The 23,366-nt window shown below is 38.6% G+C and overlaps 1 protein-coding gene across 3 annotated transcripts in view; it reads left to right on the plus strand.

Moving 5' to 3' along the window:
* The first annotated feature begins 203 nt into the window (after nucleotides 1–203).
* Nucleotides 204–23,366, plus strand: part of LOC127657471 (nonsense-mediated mRNA decay factor SMG5) — a 30,635-nt gene continuing 7,472 nt past the window's right edge. Inside the window, exons 1-19 of one of the 3 annotated variants that reach the window (XM_052146271.1) lie at nucleotides 204–568; nucleotides 2,871–2,969; nucleotides 3,050–3,173; nucleotides 3,249–3,405; nucleotides 7,771–7,860; nucleotides 7,947–8,036; nucleotides 8,182–8,260; nucleotides 8,520–8,648; nucleotides 8,794–8,862; nucleotides 9,476–9,687; nucleotides 11,792–11,929; nucleotides 15,230–16,066; nucleotides 16,975–17,144; nucleotides 17,254–17,329; nucleotides 17,877–18,052; nucleotides 19,560–19,718; nucleotides 20,558–20,617; nucleotides 20,750–20,909; nucleotides 23,147–23,237. In XM_052146271.1, the coding sequence (XP_052002231.1) occupies nucleotides 504–568; nucleotides 2,871–2,969; nucleotides 3,050–3,173; nucleotides 3,249–3,405; nucleotides 7,771–7,860; nucleotides 7,947–8,036; nucleotides 8,182–8,260; nucleotides 8,520–8,648; nucleotides 8,794–8,862; nucleotides 9,476–9,687; nucleotides 11,792–11,929; nucleotides 15,230–16,066; nucleotides 16,975–17,144; nucleotides 17,254–17,329; nucleotides 17,877–18,052; nucleotides 19,560–19,718; nucleotides 20,558–20,617; nucleotides 20,750–20,909; nucleotides 23,147–23,237 (2,981 nt within the window). In that variant the 5' untranslated portion in view covers nucleotides 204–503. Of the gene's footprint in view, nucleotides 569–2,870; nucleotides 2,970–3,049; nucleotides 3,174–3,248; nucleotides 3,406–7,770; nucleotides 7,861–7,946; nucleotides 8,037–8,181; nucleotides 8,261–8,519; nucleotides 8,649–8,793; nucleotides 8,863–9,475; nucleotides 9,688–11,791; nucleotides 11,930–15,229; nucleotides 16,067–16,974; nucleotides 17,145–17,253; nucleotides 17,330–17,876; nucleotides 18,053–19,559; nucleotides 19,719–20,557; nucleotides 20,618–20,749; nucleotides 20,910–23,146; nucleotides 23,238–23,366 lie in introns of those variants that run through there. The other 2 variants (XM_052146272.1, XM_052146273.1) reach the window with 2 other exon arrangements.

Consider the following 23,366-nt stretch of genomic DNA (forward strand, 5'->3'; position numbering starts at 1 on the left):
GTGGGGCAGACGCAGAAGTATAAATCAAAATTTTCATGGCATTTTTGGAGGTAACTTGCCCTCAAAAGATGATCACGCGAGAGGCCGATCAGCTCGCCTGCAGCAATGCGCTGCTTGATAAAGTGAAGTGATATCGAGATACTTGCGTCTGCCACCAGACAATTCTCGCGATACTTGAAGCTGTCTCTGAACTGCGGTGGGAGGGGAAAAATGGCCGCTCGCGGAGCGACTCTCGGAATGACGCGCGACAACAACACAAATACAACCCCCTCAGAATGTGACAGCTGACCCGAACCGACACCAGCACACACACACACCGGCTTCCGAACGAATGGGTGTCGAGGCCGGTGGCGGGGAAGTACAGGAACTACAGCGTTTGTGTTTAAGTTGTAATTTTGAGGGAAATAGGTGAGTTAGCCTGCCTGCTAACGTTAGCCGCGCGCGAAAGAACCAGATCAAGAAACACGAAACCAGACCACTGCAGACTGCTTATTTTTGCTAGAATGAGCGAGCCGGGTCAGGACAGCGAGCCAGAGGCCAAAGTGCTTCATATTAAACGGCTGTACAGGTAAGCGCTGGCCGGCAGCGCCAGGAAACTTCTCTAAATGGTATACATTTCATGTTTCTGTGGGTCATAAATGTTTATTATATACACATTTATAAAGGTAAAATGGAAGAATTGATAGTTGAAACTTCAGTACAAGAGCAGTGTTGACTTAATTTGTGGCCACAAATTAATCAGGGTTTCACATTAATTATCATCTGGAATTAGCCTATTGTATTATGTGGCATGAAATTAAAGCTATTAAATCAATATAAATTTACCGGATGATTGATGTCCAGAGTTACTCTTTTGGGGTATTTGATTGGGAAAGATATGGCAACAGATGAATGTAAGGCTAGAATTGTTGTAGAATTGAAGGGAGAACATCAAGATCAATCATCTACACATGGCTGTGTTTACAAAGAAATTACAACAATTTATCAGGTTTTGATATGTACAAATAGTTAAATATACAGTACTGTGCAAAAGTTTTAGGCATTTAAGTCTTAAGATGGTAATTTATATCTTCAACTTTAGTGTGTCAATAGGAAAAATACATGTTAGACTTCCAAATGTTACTTTTGCAAATAGAAATAATAAAAATAGAAGATCAGGGCACACTGCAACAGATGCCATGACCCCCTTAAAGCCCCCCACTGAACTTGTCAGCCTGAGATTGCATAAAGAGACATAAGCAATTGAGACAGCCTAAATAGATATTAGAACTGTGGTGAATTCTCCAAGAAGCTTGGAACATCCTATCGGCCAACCACCAAGAAAAACTGTGTCCAGGTGTAACTAGTTGAATTGGGGATGTTTTAAAAGCAAAGGTGCCACACCAAATGTTGATTTAGCTTTTTTATGATTACTGGACTTTTGTATGATGTTAATTGATCAAGGAAAACTATTTATGTCATTATTTTAGAAGACATCCTCACTATGCAACATTTTCCACAAGTGCCTAAAACATTTGCACAGTACTATAACTCCATGACAATTACACTGGCGGCCAAACGTTTGTAATAATGTAAAGATGTTGCTGTTTTGAAAAGAAATTGGTACTTTAATTCACCAAAGTGGCATTCAGCTGATCACAAAAGTATAGTCAGGACATTACTGATGTAAAAAAAACAGCACCATCACTATTTGAATAAAAATAATTTTTGATGAAATCTAGACAGACCCCATTTCGAGCAGCCAGCACTCCCAACACCTTATCCTTGAGTAATCATGCTAAACTGCTAATTTGGTACTAGCAAATCACTTGCCATTATATCAAACACAGATGAAAGCTATTTGGTTAATTTAATGAAGCTTAACATTGTCTTTGTGTTTGTTTTTTAGTTGCCACAGTATGCAATAGACAGGCATGTCTTAAGGTCAATATTAGGTCAAAAATGGCAAAAAAGAAACCGCTTTCTCATGAAACTCATCAGTCAATCATTGTTTTGAGGAATGAAGGCTGTACAATGCTTGAAAGATTTCATACAAAGGTGTACACTACAGTTTTCAAAGACAAAGGACAACTGGCTCTAACAAGGACAGAAAGAGATGTGGAAGGCCAGATGTACAACTAAACAAGAGGATAAGTACATCAGAGTCTCTAGTTTGAGAAATAGACGCCTCACATGTCCTCCGCTGACAGCTTCATTGAATTCTACCCGTTCAACACCAGTTTCATGTACAACAGTAAAGAGAAGACTCAGGGGTGCAGGACTTATGGAAAGAATTGCAAATAAAAACTTTTGAAACAGAAAAACAAAAAGAAAAGGTTGAGTGGGCAAAGAAACACAGACATTGGACAACAGATAATTGGAAAAGAGTGTTATGGATCTTAACCCCATTGAACTTTTGTGGGATCAGTTAGACTATAAGTTGTGTGAGAAGTGCCAGACAAGATAACCACATCTTTGGCAAGTGCTACAGGAAGTGTGGGGTGAAATGTCACCTGAGTATCTGGACAAACTGACAGCTAGAATGCCAAGGATCTGCAGAGCTATCATTGCTGCATGTGGATTTTTTGATGAGAACTCTGAAGTAGTTTAAGAAGTACTGAAAAACGATTATAATTCAAATTGTATTTGTAATAGTATTTTTTTCACATTAGTATTGTCCTGACTATACTGTACATTGTGATCAGTTGAATGCCACTATGGTGAATAAAAGTACCAATTTATCTCCATAAGAGCTAAATCTGTACATTGCTCTCTTTCTTGCAATTCTTATGATGCCTTGTCTTTGTTAGCCAGCTAAGCAAGCTAAATCAGCTATTTAAATTCCTACTCTTTATTGCATTTTGAGCATCATTTTCTGTCTGTTTGTGAAGGGCTGTGGTGGAAACCGTACACAAGTTGGATATTATTATCAGCGGCAAGTCATCTTACAGGGAGGTCTTTAAACCTGAAAATATCAGCTTGAGGAATAAGTAAGTAACAGTTTCACTCTATCTGATCAACTTCATATTCTGATTTAGGTGTCTTTTTTTGACAAATGTACTTTAAACAGGTTGCGAGAACTTTGTGTTAAGCTGATGTTCCTGCATCCTGTGGACTATGGACGCAAGGCAGAAGAACTGCTGTGGAGGAAGGTCTACTATGAGGTCATACAGGTCATCAAGACCAACAAGAAGGTATTGTCTCCTCACACTGCACATATCTCATAATTTAAATTTCCCGTCATGATAAAATGCACCATCTCTATTCAGCATATTCACAGCCGCAGTGCTCTGGAGTGTGCATACAGGACCCATCTGATCGCCGGTGTGGGCTTCTTTCAACACCTGCTGCTCTACATCCAGTCACACTATCAGCTGGAGCTGCAGGACTGCATCGACTGGACACATGTTACAGACCCGCTCATCGGTGAGACACACATTTCTATATTCACATTATAGGTAACGTTCCGCTAAAGGTAGACTGATAAATAGGTTTCACAGATTAATCTGTGCCGATAGTTGCTTTTTTGGAATTTTCGGTTATCAGCCAATATCTATGCCGACAGTTGCTGATATTATTATAATATTTTTTTAAATTAAACATCATGTGGATATTTGCTGTATATAAATCTTTCTTCATTCACAATATTCATCCATATGTTTAACCTCTTTTCAATGCATATTTTGTTATTTTAATTGCATAATAAAGTGTTATAAATTGAAGCGAGGGCATGCAAAGAAAGATTTGACCATATGGAAAGGTGCCGCATCAGCATGTACATTTTGTCTCCAACTTCATATTTAGTGAATAATAATAAACCTTATTCCTTATGAAAGCCTCATTTGGTGAAATATCTTGTTCTTGATTTGGTGAATACTAGGGCTGTCAACGAATATTCTAAATTCGAATATATATTCGAATAGTTTTAAAAAACAGAAATTCGAAGGTGAAAATTAATATTCGAATGTGGAAAAAAAAACGCGCCCGCGGTAGCAGATGTGCGGCTGTCTGCTTTGCGAGTGGGCGTGCTGCCTGAGGGGTCTTTGTTGTCACATTTCTCGGAATTGTGTGCCTCATTTTATTTAACGTTAAACAGAAACATGACTAAAATGTAAGGCTACTGTACTGACTGAATAGATGTTGCATGAATAAGGTAGGTTAGATACAGCAGTTTCATGCACTGCAGGCTTCCACTGGTTTGATTATTTACCGTTTCATGTCAAGGAAAAGTTCCATGTTTACCACAGCACAGCTCGCTCGGAGCGTTCAATGTCGGTTCTATATACTGTAAAACTTCAATTAATGTTAATAATTTGTTTTAATCACTGAATGAAGCCTGCTATATTTGGGACAAGAGTCGCGACCTTATATTGCTTGCACAAAACTCTTGATCAGCACTCAACATTTGTTTATTGTTGTTGTTCTTTTAAACCGTTATCGCAGAGAGCGTGAGGGCGAGAGAGAGAGAAAGAGTGCCTGCGCGTGCGAGCGAGAGTGAGGTCTTGGCCATTAGTTGATTTACTTGTTTTTGTGTAGGTAATACGTTGTCAAATATGTTTAAACTTAAATAAACTACCTATACAAATAGTTATGTCTCTTTGTATTAATTTGTCCTGTTATTGACGTAATGCGCGTCATTGACCAAATGCGCAACCAGATATTCGAATAGTTCGAATATATGTGTTTTTTTTAGAGGGAATATTCGAATGTCATTTTTGAGCAATTTTGACAGCCCTAGTGAATACTTAGAAATGGAGCATTGTAATGGAGCTAAGTCTCCAAAGTATAAGAGCCCCTTGTGTGTTTTGTTCTTGTTTACAGATAAAACTCCCATGTTACGCACCAAAATCTTATGTTGTCTGGTTGTTATTGGGATTTTGGTTGAACAATAAACTGCAACGGATTTTTTTCATGTTGGACTCTTGTAGCATATGTGTCTGTGCCCGTCATACAGGGCCGGAGTGGGACTCATTTTCAGCCCTGGAATTTTATGCCTTAGACTGGCCCACTTTAGTTTACGACTGACTATTAAAATAATGTAATTAAAACCTCAGTATATAAGTCTGCAATAGTGCACTGTTCTCTACAGCCTTGTGATACATTGTATTTTTGTAGGCATTTTGTATATTTACTAGGACTATCTTTTGATTAAAAACATAATGGGTCACTAGTAACACTCGGGCATAGAAAGTTGTTATAGGCCTAGTGAAACTAATGTGATCATGTTTGCTTATTCACACAGCTTACCTGTGTCTTCCACAGTGAGAGCATCAATCTCTTGCATAGGCCTACAACTGGGTCCTGGCTCTGCTTCTGACACAAAATCAAATTTTACAAATTGTCTTATTTCTCACCACAAATCTCCCCTTTTTACGAAGCTTTCTGATCAAGTCAAGTCAGTTTCATTAATGTAGTGCTGAATGATCTGGTATCATTAATTATCTCAGGGCATTTTTTATTGAGCAGGTGTACACCATAGTATGGCTGCAACTAATGATTATTTTGATAATCGATTAATGTTAACGATTATTAGAACGACTATTCTGCGATTATTGCAATGATTAATCATTAGCTCTTAACCGATTATTCAGCTTGTGTCCTGACTTAGAAGGTTGTATTAAACAAGCTTACTAACAATAAAGAGGACAAAATCATCTTTTAAAATACCTCTAAATGACATTCACTGAATTAAAGGGAAAAATACTTTTTATTAAGTTTAATTCAGTAAAGAACTATTTCTATTAAGTGTTTTTGTCATGTTTTCTTGTAAATATACAGTAAGTGGATTTTGTAAATAAGTGGATTTTTTTTATTCTTCTGCAAGTGCGGTAAAGACAAAATATACTTATATTCAAGGTCTAATGTCTAAAAGCAAGTCTAAATATCTCTCATGCTGCTTCTCAGGTGAATGCATCTTTTTTTTAAAGGATTTTTATATATTTTTAAATATTTGTATTTGTAATATTATATTCAACATTCTCAGATAACAATTTCTTTCTTCTGCAGTATAGTTCCTAAAGTAAATGTACATTTGTTTTAAATTAGTTTTAGATATTTTTATTGGAAAAAAGCCAAAACAAAACAAATCATATTTTGTTGCAGTGTATAATGTGGCGAAGACTCTCTCTCTCACCTTTCTGTTCACTTCAATCCATCTTTAACTCACAAAAAAAACAAACTCCCTTAATAATAAAGCTGTGTATTGCCAATTTTCTTCACGATAAGAAATGCACAGTGACATATTATGATTCAATAAGTCGTGAGCCAGCATGTTATAATCTAGCTTTATTAAGTGTGGGCTCGAGGGACGAGCGTCCCCTTGACAGTGTGTCTCTCAGCTGGGTGCAGTTTCAATCTCTCCCCCTTAGATCGGGACATTCGCGCAACTCATAGAAGAGGTGCTGACCACACAGAAATTTGCCAGTTTCGGAGTTTGTAGTTAACTACAAGACCTGCTTCCGTATTATTTCAACTTTAATAAAGCTATAATGCATTTAATATATCTGCATTTAAGATGTAATGCCAGGGTGTTCACTTTAAAGACCTCCGGCTCCACTTATTACACAACAAGAGTGCTTCTGTATTTACTTATTGGATATTATGGATATTGCATCTGGACGGTGATCTGTGTAATTCTTCCTCAATCAGTCTCAGGTGCAAACTGCAGTGCTGCTCTCACGCATCATCATTACAGTTTATTGTGATCTCATTTTACGAGTTGGAAAAAAATTTTTTAAAGAAAACTTTAACTGGAATTACTTCTTATTTTGCTGCTAAATTATCCAGTAGACTAGTTTCTTAATAAGCTTTACATTTATATTGAAATAATATGTAGTTAAGAGGTTTGTGTTTCTTTACATATAAAATAATCCACACAATGAGGTAAAGATATTCTAAACTGATTATGCAAAAAAACAACACTGGTTTTGGATTGGTATTGGCTGATACTGAGATACTGAAAAAGTGGCATCGGTGCATCCCTATTAAAATGTGTTTAAGGAATTGTTCTTCCTGAAGTGCAAATTCTGTCATTATTTACTCGCCCTCGTGTTGTTCTAATCCTGTACAATGTTTTTTATCAATTGTGAGGACAACAAGTTAGGAGATGTGGGTGATGTTTTATTACAAATTATTTTTTTGTCTCTTGCTTCCCAATACTTTGCTCTCCTCTTGCACTTTCTCTCTATTTCATTGGCTGTGGCTCATTGTCGGTCTCTCGCTTGTCAGGACAGTGCACACACCTGATGACAAGACATCTAGATATCACACTGATTTGTCGGGGCATGTAGCAGGAGTGTTCACTCTACACGGCCATCGGTCATGGGATCTGAGACTTTTCGTAGCATACCAGTCACCGACTCAAAACATCAAAGGAGACAAGCTTAAGTCGTTTAGTGTGCACTTACCTTTTGGCAGAATGTTAGCCTCATTCACCATTCACTTTGCATCCTTTTACTATAAAAAGAAAGTGAATGGTGACTTAAGCTAACAATCTGTTTAACGTTTCCTTTTGTGATCCAGATAAAAAAGTTATATGTTTGGAACAACTTGAGAATGAGTAAATGATGACAGAATTAAGTTTTTGGGTGAGATAGCCCTTTAAATAAAAGTTTATTTTAAGCTGTGAAAGTATACATTTGGAGATAGAAAGACAGGTCAAAGTAATTGAGATCCACGACACGTTGTGGCTAAGAGCAAACCCTTAACTGTAGTAAAATCACTCTAATGCACTGCTTTTAAGAGGCTTGTTGCTTAATTAGTCTCTGAATTCTCTGTGAATGATAACTGCAGGTCGTAAGAAACCAGTCTCAGCCACCTTTAAAGAAATGGAGTGGGCCCAGATGGCATGTCACAGATGCCTCGTGTACTTGGGAGATCTCGGTAAGTGTGTTCTCGGTTGACATTTAAGAAAATCTACAGAAACAAGAATTTGAAATAAACTGTTCATGTATGTTTGACATATATAGCACGATACCAAAATGAACTGGCAGGAGTGGAGGCAGAGCAGCTGGCTGAACGCTTTTATCATCAGGCCCTGTCTGTCGCACCTCACATCGGTGAGCAATGCATGGCTTCTCACATCCTTCCATCAACACCTTTTTCCTGGCATTGAAGAACTGGCTTTTTTATTTTATTTGTTGCACAGTTTTTTCATCTTATCTGAATTTCATGACTAAGGAAATGTTTTGCTGTCTTTTACAGGAATGCCATTTAATCAGTTGGGTACGCTTGCTGGAAGTAAATTTTATAACGTGGAGGCTACTTACAATTACCTGCGTTGGTAAGAGATCTGGGAACTGTATACACATACTTCCTCTAATTTTCCTCCATTGTATTTTTACCTCCATTTTGACTGCATGCCTGAGAGTGTCAGTGTAAAAACACCATGTATTAAGTAACAGAGATAGCATTTGGCTACAGTATAAAACAATGCAGCATTACAAAAACAATAAAGAGAGACGTAGAGGTCTAGTGAATAAAAATGCTCTTTGTTTCCCTTGAAATGTGGCGGTGCATTGAAGCTGTTTTTTCTTGTTAAGCAGCATTCAGTCAGAGACTCCCTTTGACGGGGCTTATGGGAATTTAAAGCGTCTGTTTGACAAGGCAGCCAAGATGTACCACCAAGTGAAGAAACAAGAGATGAAGAAACTTTCACCATCACGCCAGAGGTGACAATGACCAAAAAATATCACTTGCAATTGTGGCAGTGACTTTTGCACAAGCATCACTCACAATCTCTATTGAAAATTTAAAGTCCAGGTTTAATATGATTTTTGCATTAAATTGTTATTAACAAAACAAATCTACGTTCAGGTCAAAAGACATCAAAAGACTACTAGTGAGCTTCATGTATTTGCAGAGCCTGTTGCAGCCAAAGAACAGGTGAGAGAATCGCTTTTAGTTGAACCTGTTTAATATTTTATAACATCCTCCTTTGCAAGCAGAACATCCCTACCCTAAAGTTATAAAATAAGATTTGAGAGGGTGGCCTGGGTAGCTCAGCGAGTATTGACACTGTCTACCACGGAGTAGTGGTGGCGTAGTGGGCTAAAACACATAACTGTTAATCAGAAATTTGCTGGTTCAATCCCCACAGCTCATTGCCGTCCTTGAGCAAGGCACTTAACTCCAGGTTGCTCCGGTGGGACTGTCCCTGTAATAAGTGCTCTGTAAGTCGCTTTGGATGTGCACAGTAAACCAGGATTAATTTAATCCAAGAATGAAACTGTCCAATTACAGGGCAGTTACTGAGATTAAGCTGGTAGTATTCAGATGGTCATGTGATGTCAAAATGGCTGCCTCATGAGGTGCCTCTTCCCCATGTAGAAAAAAAAAGTGTACTTACTGATATGACTGAACTCTTCATCTCACATGAGTAGTCAGGATTTTTTACATGTTTTAAAATGAGTATTAATTTCTTTTAGAAATAAAACATTTTAAATAAGGAAAAAAATTACTGAGTGAACCTTTTAAATGAACCCTTTCACCTCATCAGTTTAATGGAGACGGAGTTGACATCATTGTGCCAGTCCGTGCTGGAGGACTTTAACCTGGTGCTGTTCTACCTGCCTCTTCCTGCTCATGGCAGCCATTCGGCCAGTGAGGATGAGGAGGAACATGAATCTGTCTGCTCTGTGCTGCCTGACAGCCTCATATTCAAGATTGTGGTTACTTGCCTTATGGTGGTGCACAGCCTGAAGAGAGGGGGTAAATGTGTACTGAATGGATCTGTCTGTCTGTCTGTCTGTCTGTCTGTCTTATCTATCTATCCATCTATCTATCTATCGTTGAAGTCAGAAGTTTACATAAACTCAGGTTGAAGTCATTAAAACTCATTTAAATATTTTTTTTTTTAAATGAAAACTTTTTAAACACTCCACAGATTTAATATTAGCAAACAATTTTTTTGGCAAGTCGTTTACACATGGTCTGCCACTGCGAGGACAATCAGCTGTCCTTCCTGTCTCCCTGTAGCACTGTCTTCTCACAGTATGGCATCTCACAGTATGGACCTTGCAATTTATTGCCCTGGCCACATCTGCAGTCCTCATGCCTCCATGCAGCGTGCCTAATGCACGTTCACGCAGATGAGCAAGGACCCTGCGCATCTTTCTTTTGGTGTTTTTCAGAGTCAGTAGAGAGGTTTCTTAACTGTCCTTAGTTTTTATAACTGTGACCTTAATTGCCTACCTCTGGAAAACATTGTTTAAACCCTTGACAATAAAGATCTGTAAAGTTATTTGGATTTTTACAAAATTCTTTAAAATACAGTGTCCTGAAAAAGGGACCAACAAAATTTATTTTTTGCTGAGTTTATATATACAGTGCATCCAGAAAATATTCACAGCGCTTCACTTTTTCCACATTGTTATTTTACAGCCTTATTCCAAAATTGATTACATTTAATTATTTTGCTCAATTTTACAAACAATAACCTAATGTGAAATAAGTTTGTTTGAAATCTTTGCAAATTAATTAAAAATAAAAAAATGAAGGAAAAAAAAAATCACATGTACATCAATATTCACAGCCTTTGCCATGACACTCAAAATTGAGCTCAGGTGCATCCTATTTCCACTGATCATCCTTGAGATGTTTCTACAACTTGATTGGAGTCCACCGGTGGTAAATTTAGTTGATTGGACATGATTTGGAAAGGCACCCACCTGTCTATATAAGGTCCCGCAGTTAACAGTGCATGTCAGAGCACAAACCAAGCCATGAAGTCCAAGGAATTGTCTGTAGACCTCCGAGACTGGACTGGACTGGACTGACTGGACTGGATTGTTTTGAGGCACAGACCTGGGGAAGGGTACTTAAAAATTTAGCATTGTAGGTCCCAATAAGCACAGTGGCCTCCATCATCCGTAAATGGAAGAAGTTTGGAACCACCAGGACTCTTCCTAGAGCTGGCTGCTCGGCCACACTGAGCGATTGGGGGTGAAGGGCCTTAGTCAGGGAGGTGACCAAAAACCTGATGGTCACTCTGACAGAGCTCCAGCATTTCTCTGTGGAGAGGGTAGAACCTTCCAGAAGATCAACCATCTCTGCAGCACTCCACCAATCAGGCTTTAGCGGTAGGAACTAGGAGACTAGTCAGGATCGAGGGAAAGAAGAATGCAGCAATGTACAGAGACATCCTTGATGAAAACCTGCTCCAGAGCTCTCTGGACCTTTGACTGGGGCGAAGGTTCATCTTCCAGCAGGATAACGACCCCAAGCACACAGCCAAGATAACAAAGGTGTGGCTACGGGACAACTCTGCGAATGTCCTTGAGTGGCCCAGCCAGAGCCCAGACTTGAACCCGATTGAACATCTCTGGAGAGATCTAAAAATGGCCCCTAAAAATCCCCATCCAACCTGATGGAGCTTGAGAAGGTCCTGCAAAGAAGAATGTGAGAAACTGCCCAAAAATAGGTGTGCCAGGCTTGTAGCATCATATTCAATAAGACTTGAGGCTGTAATTGGTGCCAAAAGTTCCTTCAACAAAGTATTGAACAAAGGCTGTGAATAATTATGTACATGTTTTTTATTTTTAATAAATTTGCAAAAATTTCAAACAAACTTATTTCATGTTGTCATTATGGAGTATTGTTTGTACAACTTTGAGGAAAATAATGAATTTAATCAATTTTGGAGTAAGGCTGTAACGTAAACAAATGTGGAAAAAGTGAAGCGCTGTGAATACTTTCCGGATGCGCTATATATATATATATATATATTGGTCAAACACTAATTACAACATTTAAGACCTCCAAGTCACAGTTCTTGTAAGTACAAACCCATCTTTGCAACTAAATTCTCTTCTAGCTTCAAAGCAGTACAGCGCATCCATCGCCTTCACATTGGCTCTGTTCTCCCATCTGGTCAATCATGTGAACATTCGACTGCAAGCTGAGCTGGAAGAGGGGGAGAGTGATGTCCCACCCTTACGCACTGATAACACCGGTATGAATAAGGACGATGCGTTTCTGTTGTTTTTCTTATTGTTTTTGCCAATACTGATGGAAGATTATTATTTTTACAGTATAGTTGCTAACCGAGATGATATCTGATATTATAAACCTGTACTGTTTTTTTTTATATTATTTTACACTGCATAAAACAGAAACATTTTAAATAACTTAAGTAATTTATTTTTACCTGAAAAATACTGAGAACTACATTCTGAGATGCTATTGTGCTCACTATAATTGTAAGTCTATTTATCATCACACACATACACAAGGCATTGACAGTTAAATTCTTTTCCTGCAAAACTACTTCAGTCCAAGATGATATTTAAGTAATAGAGTTGAAGTCTGAAGTTTACGTGCACCTAATCCAAATACATTTAAATACGTTTTTTCTCAATTATTGACGTTTAATCGTAGAAAACATTTCCTGTCTTAGGTCAGTTTGGATCACTATTTTAAGAATGTGAAATGTCAGAATAATAGTAATAATATAGATAATAATAGAGTGATTCATTTGAGCTTTTATTTGTTCCATCACATTCCCAGTGGGTCAGAAGTTTACATAAACTCTGTTAGTATTTGGTTTTTCCACTGGCTGCCTTTAAAATGTTTAACTTGGTTCAAATGTTTTGGGTAGCCTTCCACAAGCTTCTCACAACAAGTTGCTGTAATTTTGACCCATTCCTCCAGACAAAACTGGTGTAACTAAGTCAGGTTTGTTGGCCTCCTTGCTCGCACATGCTTTTTTACTTCTGCCCAAAAATGTTGAGGGCTTTGTAATGGCCACTCCAATACCTTGACTTTGTTATTCTTATGCCATTTTGCCACAACTATGGAGGTATGCTTGGGGTCATTGTCCATTTGGAAGACCCATTTGCAACCAAGCTTTAACTTCATGGCTGATGTCTTGAGATGTTGCTTCAATATATCAACATAATTTTTCCTCATGATACCATCTATTTTGTGAAGTACACCAGTCCCTCCTGCAGCAAAGCACCCCCAGAACATGATGCTGCCAACCCCATGCTTCACGTTTGGGATGGTGTTCTTAGGCTTGCAGGCCTCACCCTTTTTTCCTCCAAATGTAACAATTATGGTCAAAATGTTCCATTTTTGTTTCATCAGACCAGAGGAAATTTCTTTGTCCCCATGTGCTCTTGCAAACTGTAATCTGGCTTTTTTATGGCGGTTTTGGAGAATTGGTTCTTCCTTGCTCAGCAGCCTTTCAGGTTATGTCAGTATAGGATTTGTTTTACTGTGGATGTATATACATGTCTACCCATTTCCTCCAGCATCTTCACAAGGTCCTTTGCTGTTGTTCTAGGATTGATTTGCAATTTTGGCACCAAACTACGTTTTTTTAGGTGCATATTATTCCTGAGCGGTATGATGACTGCATGGTCCCATGGTGTTTATACTTGCGTACTATTGTTTGTACAGATAAACCTGGTACCTTCAGCCATTTGGAAGTTGTTCCCAAGGATGAACCAGACTTGTGGAGGTCCACAATTTTTGTTTCTGAGGTCTTTACTGATTTAATTAGATTTTCCTATGATGTCAAGCAAAGAGGCATTGGTTGCTGGAGGGGTCGAGATTTCCTCCCTAGACAGTTGTGTCTGCTCCTCTTCCACTGGCTGCTGCTGTTGTGGAGCATTCTCTGCATCCTCCATATCTTCTAGGTCCGAACGAGACTTTCAAAGTGTTTGAAGGTAGGCCTTAAAATGTATCCACAGGTACACCTCCAATTGGCTCCAATTAGCCTATCAGAAGCTAAATGTCTAAAGCCACGTGAACATCCAAACGCAAGACATTTATTCACACTTTTCAGTTTACAAACATGGTCTGTTTTCAGCCTGATAATTAAACATCCATACACACCAGCATTGCTTTGCAGTCGCTGATACACAAACACCGCATTGCTTTACAGCCTGCTGATCCTGAGATAAGTATATCAGAGTTGGAGTCGCAAGTGGCCACGCAATCATAAGTGTACAAGGAGTTCAGTATGGGGCTTTAGACACAACCCCTATGGTGGTCCAATGTTCAAAATGATGGTTCAGGAAATGCTTTTGCCTAAACACCTGAGGTGTCTCTGTCAGGAAGTTAAGAACCCATTGACACACAGGGGAGTTAATTCCCAAATTCTTGAGCTTTTTGATAAGCCTCAAGGGAATGATGTTATTAAATGCAGAACTGTATTCGACCAACAGAATCTGCACATAATTCCCATGTGACAGTACTTAATGTAGTACATACGTGATGGCATCCATTGATCTGTTGGTGCGGTATGCAAACTGAAGCAAATCTATCAGATGGGTTTTCTGAGTTAACGTAGCCTTTCTGTCAGCTCAAACCAGTCTGGCCATTATACGTTGACCTATCACATCAACAAGGTGTTTCCATCCGCAGAACTGCTACTCACTGGATTTTTTTTTTTTTGGTGTTTTTTTTGGCACCATGCTGAGTAAACTCTTGAAAATGTTGTGCGTAAAATCCCAGGAGATCAGCAGTTACAGAAATACTGAAACAGCCCATCTGGCACCAAAAATCATGCCACTGTCGAAATTACTGCGATCACATTTTTTCCCCATTCTGATGATTGATGTGAACAATAACTTAAGCTCCTGACCTGTATCTGCATGATTTTATACGTTACAATGCTGCACACAATTGGCTGATTAGATAATCTCATGAATAAGTAGGTGTTCAGGTGTACCTAATAAAGTGCTCAGTCTGTGTATATAAAAAATCAACTGATAGAATAAAAAAAAAAAAAAAAGGTAAGCCCTGATATTATCTACGTTTAACTAACAATTAAAATAATGCTAATGTTGCTCGATATTTTCATTAGTGTGTAATGTACCCCTACTTATTAGCTGCCTTGCTGTCTACTGGCTGCGTAAGCAGCATCCTTCTAAGACAGCATCCTAACATAAATGAAACCTCATAAGGTACCTGTTAGAAATACTATATATGGGCATATTTATGTATAAACAATACATTGCCCAGGAAATTATTGGGTAAAATAACAAATTTTTTGTTAGATTGAACGGTTTTATTATTGATCATTAATTTTGGGATTCCCTTCCACTTGATACATGCAATGCTGCATTAGATTTGAGCTAACACAAGGGGTTTTAAATTGCTGCATAATCATGAGCATTTGTATGTCTTTTAATGATGTCTATGTAGGTAATTCTCTAGGGTTTGCAGTAGAGCTCTTCTTTCTGAAGTTTTACTGTCATTTGATATTTTGCTTCAAACTAACCTTAATTTTTTATTTTGTTCTTAGACGACCCTGATGCCAGAGATCACAGCAGTGCTGCTCCTTCGGAGGAGAGAACAATTCAGAATGGCACACTGGAAGAAGAGGATGAGGAGAAAGAGAATGAGGAGGGTGAGCCCAAGGGCAATGGCAGGATGGTGGGGATGAAGAAAGGGTTGGAGAAAAAGAGGTCCGCTGAGGAGAAGCAAAAGCAGAAGAGGAAGTTCTCACGGCTGTCCATGCTCCGCCGCAGACGCTGCATACACAAGCAGGACGAGAGTGACCTAAGCGAAGGATTTGAGAGTGACGAAGAAGAGGATGAGGAAGATGTCAAGCCAGTCGACGGTCTAGGAGCCTCCAGGGTCCAGATGAATGCTTTAGGGAGGGAGGTGAGGAGGGAACCGCTGGTTGAAGATGGCAGCTGGGAAAGCAGGTCAGAGGAGGATGAGGCCGGCACAGCCTTTGATGTGGAGACAGATTCCGACATGAACAGTCAGGAGTCTCGTTCGGACCTAGAAGACATGGAAGATGCAGAGAATGCTCCACAACTGCAACAGCCAGTGGAAGAGGAGCAGCCACAACTGTCTAGGGAGGAAAACTCGACCCCTCCAGCAACCAATGGCCCTCTAGTCTCCAATGATGCCAGTATCAGCAGTAACTTGCAGGCCATGTCCTCTCAGCTTTTCCAGACCAAACGCTGCTTCAGGCTTGCACCCACCTTTAGTAATGTACTGCTTCGCCCCCCGTCTACCACTAAACCCACCCCAGACTCAAACCCTGCCCCTACGCAAGAAGTCCCACCCTCTCCTGGTGAAACGCCAAGCAACATGAGTCCGGAGATTGCTAATGGAACCAATGACAATGGTATATTGCTTGAGTGATATATTAATGTACTATTGATAAAAACAATAAGCCATGAGAGGATGTGTATTATAGTGATTTTTACCATGGGTAAGGGTTGTTCCTAAAGAATAGAAGTAGTATGTGCACATCCAAACATTAAGGCAGGTGCACAATCTGCCTGACGAAGACCCAAGGGGTTGAAACTTTTTTTTTTTTCTATTAAATTATATGGGAGCATCTATAGCAGTGTGCCGTTCTCCTTGTTTTTGATAAGGGTTGTTCCTAGACATTACCCTTTTACTGCAAAATAATATACACAGCTTTTTGTTGCTTATTGCTTTAAAAAAAATTGCAGAATTAGCAATATGATTAAAGTTCGATATTAATGTTCAATCAATTGTTTTATTTATTATTATTATACAAAAATAGAATGTGACAGTATTTACATGTAACAAATAAAAAACCAAGGCAAACAGACTTGTTTACATGCATACCAACGGCCAACATGCCAAGTCTATCTCCTGTGGGTGTGGTGGGTGTGAGAGTTGGGGTGGAAGCACATAAACAAAAGAACATCTATAAAATGTATAACTGATCCCTCCGTGGCCACGTCATAAGTTAGTCCCACGCCCATGTCATACCACAACAGGCCGTCAGGGACAATTTTTAAAAACATGTTTGCAAGGCAACACTGTGTATTTCCAGTCCTCCTCATTTTATTTTAACACAGACTGTAATGAATTACAATTTATTAAGATATCTGTACATTTGCAAGCTTTATATTAAGTTAAAATCTCCCATTGGCTTGTATTGATAAAATGTCCCGCTATCAAAATATAACCAACAACAATGACGTCATCACAAGATTTTTCTGTCTGAAAATGCTAATCTAGTCCATACTGTAAGATTAATTCTTTTTTCATGCACAGATCCTGACTCTGATTCTGAAAGTAGTGAACACAGCAACCAATCATTTCACTGTGAGAAAACCCTTTCTGAGCGTCTGGAGATTCTGACGAATCAGGGACTAATTCAGATAGTTAAAGTATTTTTGGATTGGCTGAGGACAAACACTGATATCATCCTCATGTGTGCCCAGGTAAGTTGTTCTGCCTTTCTGGATATTTCAGAAAAAACAGCAGTAGCATTATGTAAGTTCCTTAGCCATACTTTTGTACGCATGCTGAACTTTGTTCTTTCCCAAACAGAGTTCTCAGAGCTTGTGGAACAGACTATCAGTGCTTCTGAACTTACTACCTGAGGGCAGCAAGATGTTGGAAGCAGGTGAGAGAAATCAGTCCATTTTACTTTAGCGTTCTATTAAAGGTACACTTGGTATTTTTGTTTAATGGGAGTGGTGGTTTCGTAGTGGTCGCTTTGGATAAAAGCGTCTGCCAAATGCATAAATGTTTAAAGTGCCCTGTTCAGTTTGGCATGGACTCTTGGACTTGCATAACCTAGTGGCGTGGATGCATCATCACACAAAATAAATATTTTTTTGTTTACTCATGCCATTGTAGAAATGTGCTATTTACTGTTATCCATTATTTATTTATTCTGTTAGCAAAGGGTCTAATATAATAGGGAGGTTCCTGAGATAATAGAGAAGTATTTAACTGGTTATGTGATCTCACTATGGTGGCCACCATGAGGCTGCTCCATTTAAGATAAATCCACTTTAATAAAGCTATTGATATGACTGGATTCTTCATCTCATGTGAGTGCACGTGATTTTAAACAATTTTGTAAGTACTATTTATTTAGGGGTTAAACTTTTATTAATGAGGAAAAATGTCCCTGGTAACAAGCTCTTTCTCTGATTGTGTTACAGATTTGTGTCTGAATAAGGAAGTAAAAGACCTTCTAAATGAGTGTGAGCAGCCTGGTTTGGTCCAGACACTGCTGTTGCCCGAGGATTTGGCCCTCCGTCACCTTCCTGCTCTTAGTGTGGCCCATCGACGCCTGGACTTCACTAGCCAGAGACCCCCTCTTACTCCTCTTGTGGAGGTAACCATGACTGTTTATGCGCCTCATTATGCACATGACCACTGCGTTCACAGGAACACCACACACATCAAGAGGTCTTAACTTTTGCAGCAACATTGCAGTGGTACTGTTTCATTTCCATCAGTCTAAAATGGCTCACTCACTCACTGTTTAGTCAGAGCAGTTACCGAATTAACATCTGACTCACTCAGTGTTTGTAGGAGTGGAATAATTACCTGGATGTTTAAAAGACAATGTGTAGTTAAAGATGCACATTTAGAGTTCTGTTACAATATTAATTTAAAAAAAAAACTATTATTAATGATACTTCAAATGCAATTAGAATATAAATTGTAATAAACAGTACTTCAATCAGGGTTTGCACAAGGTCCTTGAAATTGTTTTAGAAAAGTGCAAAATTATAGGTTTTATAAATGCAAATACTAAAATACCTAAAAAATCTGTATTTTGTTAAATTTCTTAAAATAAACTGTTATGTGAATGTGCTTTGCTTGTCCGAGGACCAAAGATCAGTTTTCCAGAAAATTGGTTTTGATAAACCTGTTTGCAAACAAGACTGAACTATTTGTTAATGAATCAGTCTTGCAGACATGTCAGACTCAAAATGGGTCAAGAATGTTGTTTATGGAGGGCCTGGGTAGCTCAGCGAGTAAAGATGCTGACTACCAACCCTGGAGTCGTGAGTTTGAATCCAGGGTGTGGTGAGTGACTCCAGCCAGGTCTCCTAAGCAACCAAATTGGCCCGGTTGCTTGGAAGTGTAGAGTCACATGGAGTAACCTCCTTGTCGGCGCTATAATGTGGTTCGCACTCAGTGGGGCATGGATGCAGCAGAGAATAGCGTGAAGCTTCCACATGCGCTTTTTCTCAGCGGTAATGCGCTCAGCAAGCCACGTGATAAGATGCGTGGTTGACTGTCTCAGACGCGGAGGCAACTGAGATTTGTCCTCCGCCACCTGGATTGAGCCGAGTCACTATGCCACCATGAGGACTTCTAGCACATTGGGAATTGGGCATTCCATATTGGGAGAAAAGGAGAAAATCAAAACGAATAAATAAGAATGTTGTTTATGAGTTAAATCGTTATTTTTTTATTTCTAAACTTATGACATAAGTATTTTATTTTTCAAGGGAAAAGTATTAGTGTAGTTTTGGAAAAAGTAGTATTGTTTGTTTAGTGTTTTGGTTTTATAATGTAATCTATATTTACAGAAACAAAATATAGTATATTGTATTATATAGTTTGGATCAATTATTTTTTCCTAAAAAGTGCTAAATAAGCATTAAGGAGTCAGAATCTTTCATCAATACTAGAATCATTAAATTACTTTGCATTATGACACCACTTTAGTGTCATAATGCGGAGTATTTTAAAGTTAAGGGACAAACAAGTGCTTCCAGCTAATCAGAATGCAGAGAATTGCATTGCATAATTCTGATTAACATTGTTACTGTTTCTTTTCATTCTCTCATGTTTCTCCTCTGTCTCTTTTTCTCTGTGCTGGCCAGTCTGTGGTGCGCGTGTGCTGTATTCGCAGCTTTGGCCACTTCCTCACAAATCTCCAAGGCAACGTGTTGCACTTCAACCCTGAGGCAGGCATCTTCACCAGCATCAGCCAATCAGAGCAGGAGAACCTGGTTCAGCAGGCCAAGGCCCAGTTCCGCATGGTAAATTACATGGGAATGATGTATAATTTAAAATAAATAAATACATACAATTTATAACAAAATAATCCAATGGGGCAATGCATTATTTTACATTAGAAACGTTTTTATCTTGACAGTGCTATATCTTCTATGTATTCAAATGTGTATTCAATTCAAATTATTTAGCAGCACTAGATATGTTCAGAAATAGCTGAAGAAAGTACTTCTAAATGATAGGGTCGACCCAAACAAGTCTGCAGTAAAGAGAACAAGGTTTTTTCATAAAAGCTCACCACATTTGTGAGATTTTGCTTGAGAGCCTAAAGTTGCCAAGCAACCGTGCAGCCCTTACAAGTAGAACAAATGATGGTTGAAGTGCCACCTTGCTGTGCCGGTGAAGAGGCAGCTCTTTCTGGTACAATTTCATTAAAACCTTCAGGGCCTGAAAATCAAAAGAATGTCTTGCAGTTCATGACAAGCTGATTGAAAAAGGCTGTAGTCAAGCACACAAGGACAAACGTTACAGTTCTCTCCTGGAACTCCACTATAGGGGTCAACCGATATGGCTTTTTCAGGTCGACCCCTTCTCCACTGTACCATCGACCACTGCAGTCAACATGAACTCTCTGACACTGCTGTTAACCCAGCCCAAAGTCTACGAGATCTACATGAATTTAGAAGGGAACAGGATCTGTTCTGTCATAAATCAGTTTTGACAGTAGTACACATGTGAGGGGTTTCCCCTACTTTTATTGACAAAAATATATATATATATCTGCTATTCACACTTTGTGTTCACAGAGGGTAAAATGTGTGTATTGATATGAGGTTATATTGACCTTCCCTCATTTAATCTACAGGCAGAAAAGGAAGCTCGCAGGAACCGACTCATGAGAGACATGGCCCAGCTGCGCCTACAGGTCACACCTGCTGTTCTGTATATTTTTATCTTTTTCTAAAGCAAGGCATGTTCGCAACATTTTCTCAAAATGTACTCCCATTATTGAAGCTGTAATTAATCATTTCCTTCATCTCGCTGTGTTTCCCTGCAGTTGGAGGTGTCGCAGCTGGAGGGCAGTCTGCAGCAGCCCAAAGCCCAGTCCTCCATGTCTCCTTACCTGGTGCCAGATACTGCCGTTCTCTGCCAGCACTTGGGGCTGATCAGACAGCTGGCTGCCAGTGGCTGCTTTATCATCATCATCCCTCGCACAGGTTTGCCTTCATTTATCCTAATGATCTATATATATCCTGTGTTGCCAAAGTCATAGAAAACCTGGAAATATCATGGAACTTTAAGTGTTTTTTTCTTGGACTAGTAAAGTCATGGAAGTGAATAAAATCTTATGTTAGAGTTAATGATGATGTGATTACTAGCACTCAAGGTGCTTTACAAAGACAAAAAAGAAATATGAAAACAAAACAAACCGATACAATTAATGAATAACAACTCAGAAAAGCACCAAAAGGAAAACAAGGACATTTCAAATAATCAGAGATAGTTAAAGGGTTAGTTCACCCAAAATTAAAAATGCTCTCATCATTTACTCACCCTCATGCCATCCCAGCATGTCTATGTCTATGACTTTCTTCTACAGAACACAAAGATCTTTAGAAGAATATTTCAGCTCTATATGTTCTCACAATGCAAGTAAATGGGTAACAACATTTTTAAGCTCCAAAAGCACATAGGAAGCATAAAAGAAATGCTGTTGTTTAATCCATGTTTTCAGAAGTGTGGGTGAGATACAGATCAATATTTAAGTCCTATTTTACTATCAATCTACACTTTCACATTATTCTTATAATGTTTTTGGTGATTCACATTCTTTGTGCAAATCGTCACCTACTAGCCAGGGAGGAGAATGTATTATAAAAAGGACTGTTGATATTTTTCACACCCACCTCTTGTATATCGCTTTAGAAGATATTATGGATAAATTTTATGCTGATGTATTTTTGGAGCTTAAAAAATTGGCACCCATTCACTTTCTTTGTATGGACCTACAGAGCTGAAATCTTGTAAAAATCTGTGTGTGTTCAGCAGAAGAAAGCAAGTCATACACATCTGGGAATGCATTAGGGTGAGTAAATGATAAGAGGATTTTCATTTTTGGGTGCACTATGCCTTTAACTTTGCAAGATGGAGATGTTACTTCTGTTCTATTCCATACACTGAAAGTGAATGGTGACCTAGGGCTGTCAAACTCCATAAATGTCATAAAATAGCTTTGTGAAAGAAACAGACCACTTTATTTTCCACTGAAAATCCCATCAGACGTAGCGCCTTTAATATCTCATCTGTGCAGTTTTAAGAAGCCATATTGAAATTTGCTATACGATGATCAGCTCCACAACACATAATAGCCGTTTGTCATTTTTTGGCAAACTATTCCTTTAAATCTGTTTGCAAGCCATTGTGATGTCTGATTTACTTCAGGAATCTTTGGGTCTTTTCAATTAGTTCACAAATTATTCTGAATGATTTACTTGTGAGTTAGTCAGTAATTATTTACAAAAATATAATAAAATGATGACTGGTTATTGAAATTCATTGGTCAAAAATTGTGAGACCCCTATCAATCATTTCAGCTTAGATGCTTGATACCTGAATGTCAGCCTTGTGATTTTATTTACCAATGTGTTCACTGACTTAATACAGATTTTTCACTACTTGGTTATTTTTCATCAGCAAGTTTCAGTTGCACTTTGAATGACTCTTTAGAACTTAAACAAGTAAGATCAAAACTTCTTTCAGTTTGGCAGCTCTGATGTAAACCAACACACATAATTTCAAAACATCTTTATAGAAGATCAGACATCCTATCTTCCTGTTCATTGTCAGAAATTTGTTGTACTGTCCCGTACTTTTTGCACATGTTTGCACGTGCACTTTATATAGGTATATATAGGTATTTCATATAGGTATTTTATTTAGTTGAGTAGTCTGTGTTGGTCCTTTGTTGTTTTTTATGTAGCACCATGGTTCTGGAGGAACGTTGTCTCGTTTTGCTGTGTACTGTACTAACTGTATATGGTTGAAACGACAATAAAAACCACTTGACTTGACATTAACAGAAGACAAAACTGTAATATTAATGATGTCTTGGTCATGAAATACAATTGTGAATTGTGTTTAAAATAATTAAATAATAATTGTATTAATAACCCCAGTGAGCAAGCTAAAGGTGACTGGCAAGAAACACAAAACTCCATAAGATGTTGGTTAATGTAGAAAAATAACCTTGGTAGAAACCAGACTCACTGTGTGAGTAGGCCAGTTCCCCTCTGGCTAACATCATGAATATAATGCTAAGGAATATTTATCACAAATGGGCCTTGTGTACAGAAGGTGCCAACCACAAGGAACAAGCAATCATTGTTGTTTGTAATATCAGTCAGCTGTGTTTATACTAAGTTCTTGACTGAGATGAATTTCTGCTCTCTTGCAGTGATTGATGGTCTGGATATGCTGAAAAAAGAGAACAGTGGAGCGAGAGATGGCATCCGTTTCCTTGAGACAGAGTTTCGGAAGGGGAACCGGTATGTCTTGGGCTCTGCGGTTGTTCTTACAGCAATACTGGAATATTAGCTCTGTTCTAAACCCTAGTGAGCTGCCGTGCAGCCTACTGTCTACATAGCAACCTCATACATTTTGCAATGCTTTAAATA

Source organism: Xyrauchen texanus, chromosome 17 (assembly GCF_025860055.1).
Source record: "Xyrauchen texanus isolate HMW12.3.18 chromosome 17, RBS_HiC_50CHRs, whole genome shotgun sequence".
NCBI lineage: Eukaryota > Metazoa > Chordata > Actinopteri > Cypriniformes > Catostomidae > Xyrauchen > Xyrauchen texanus.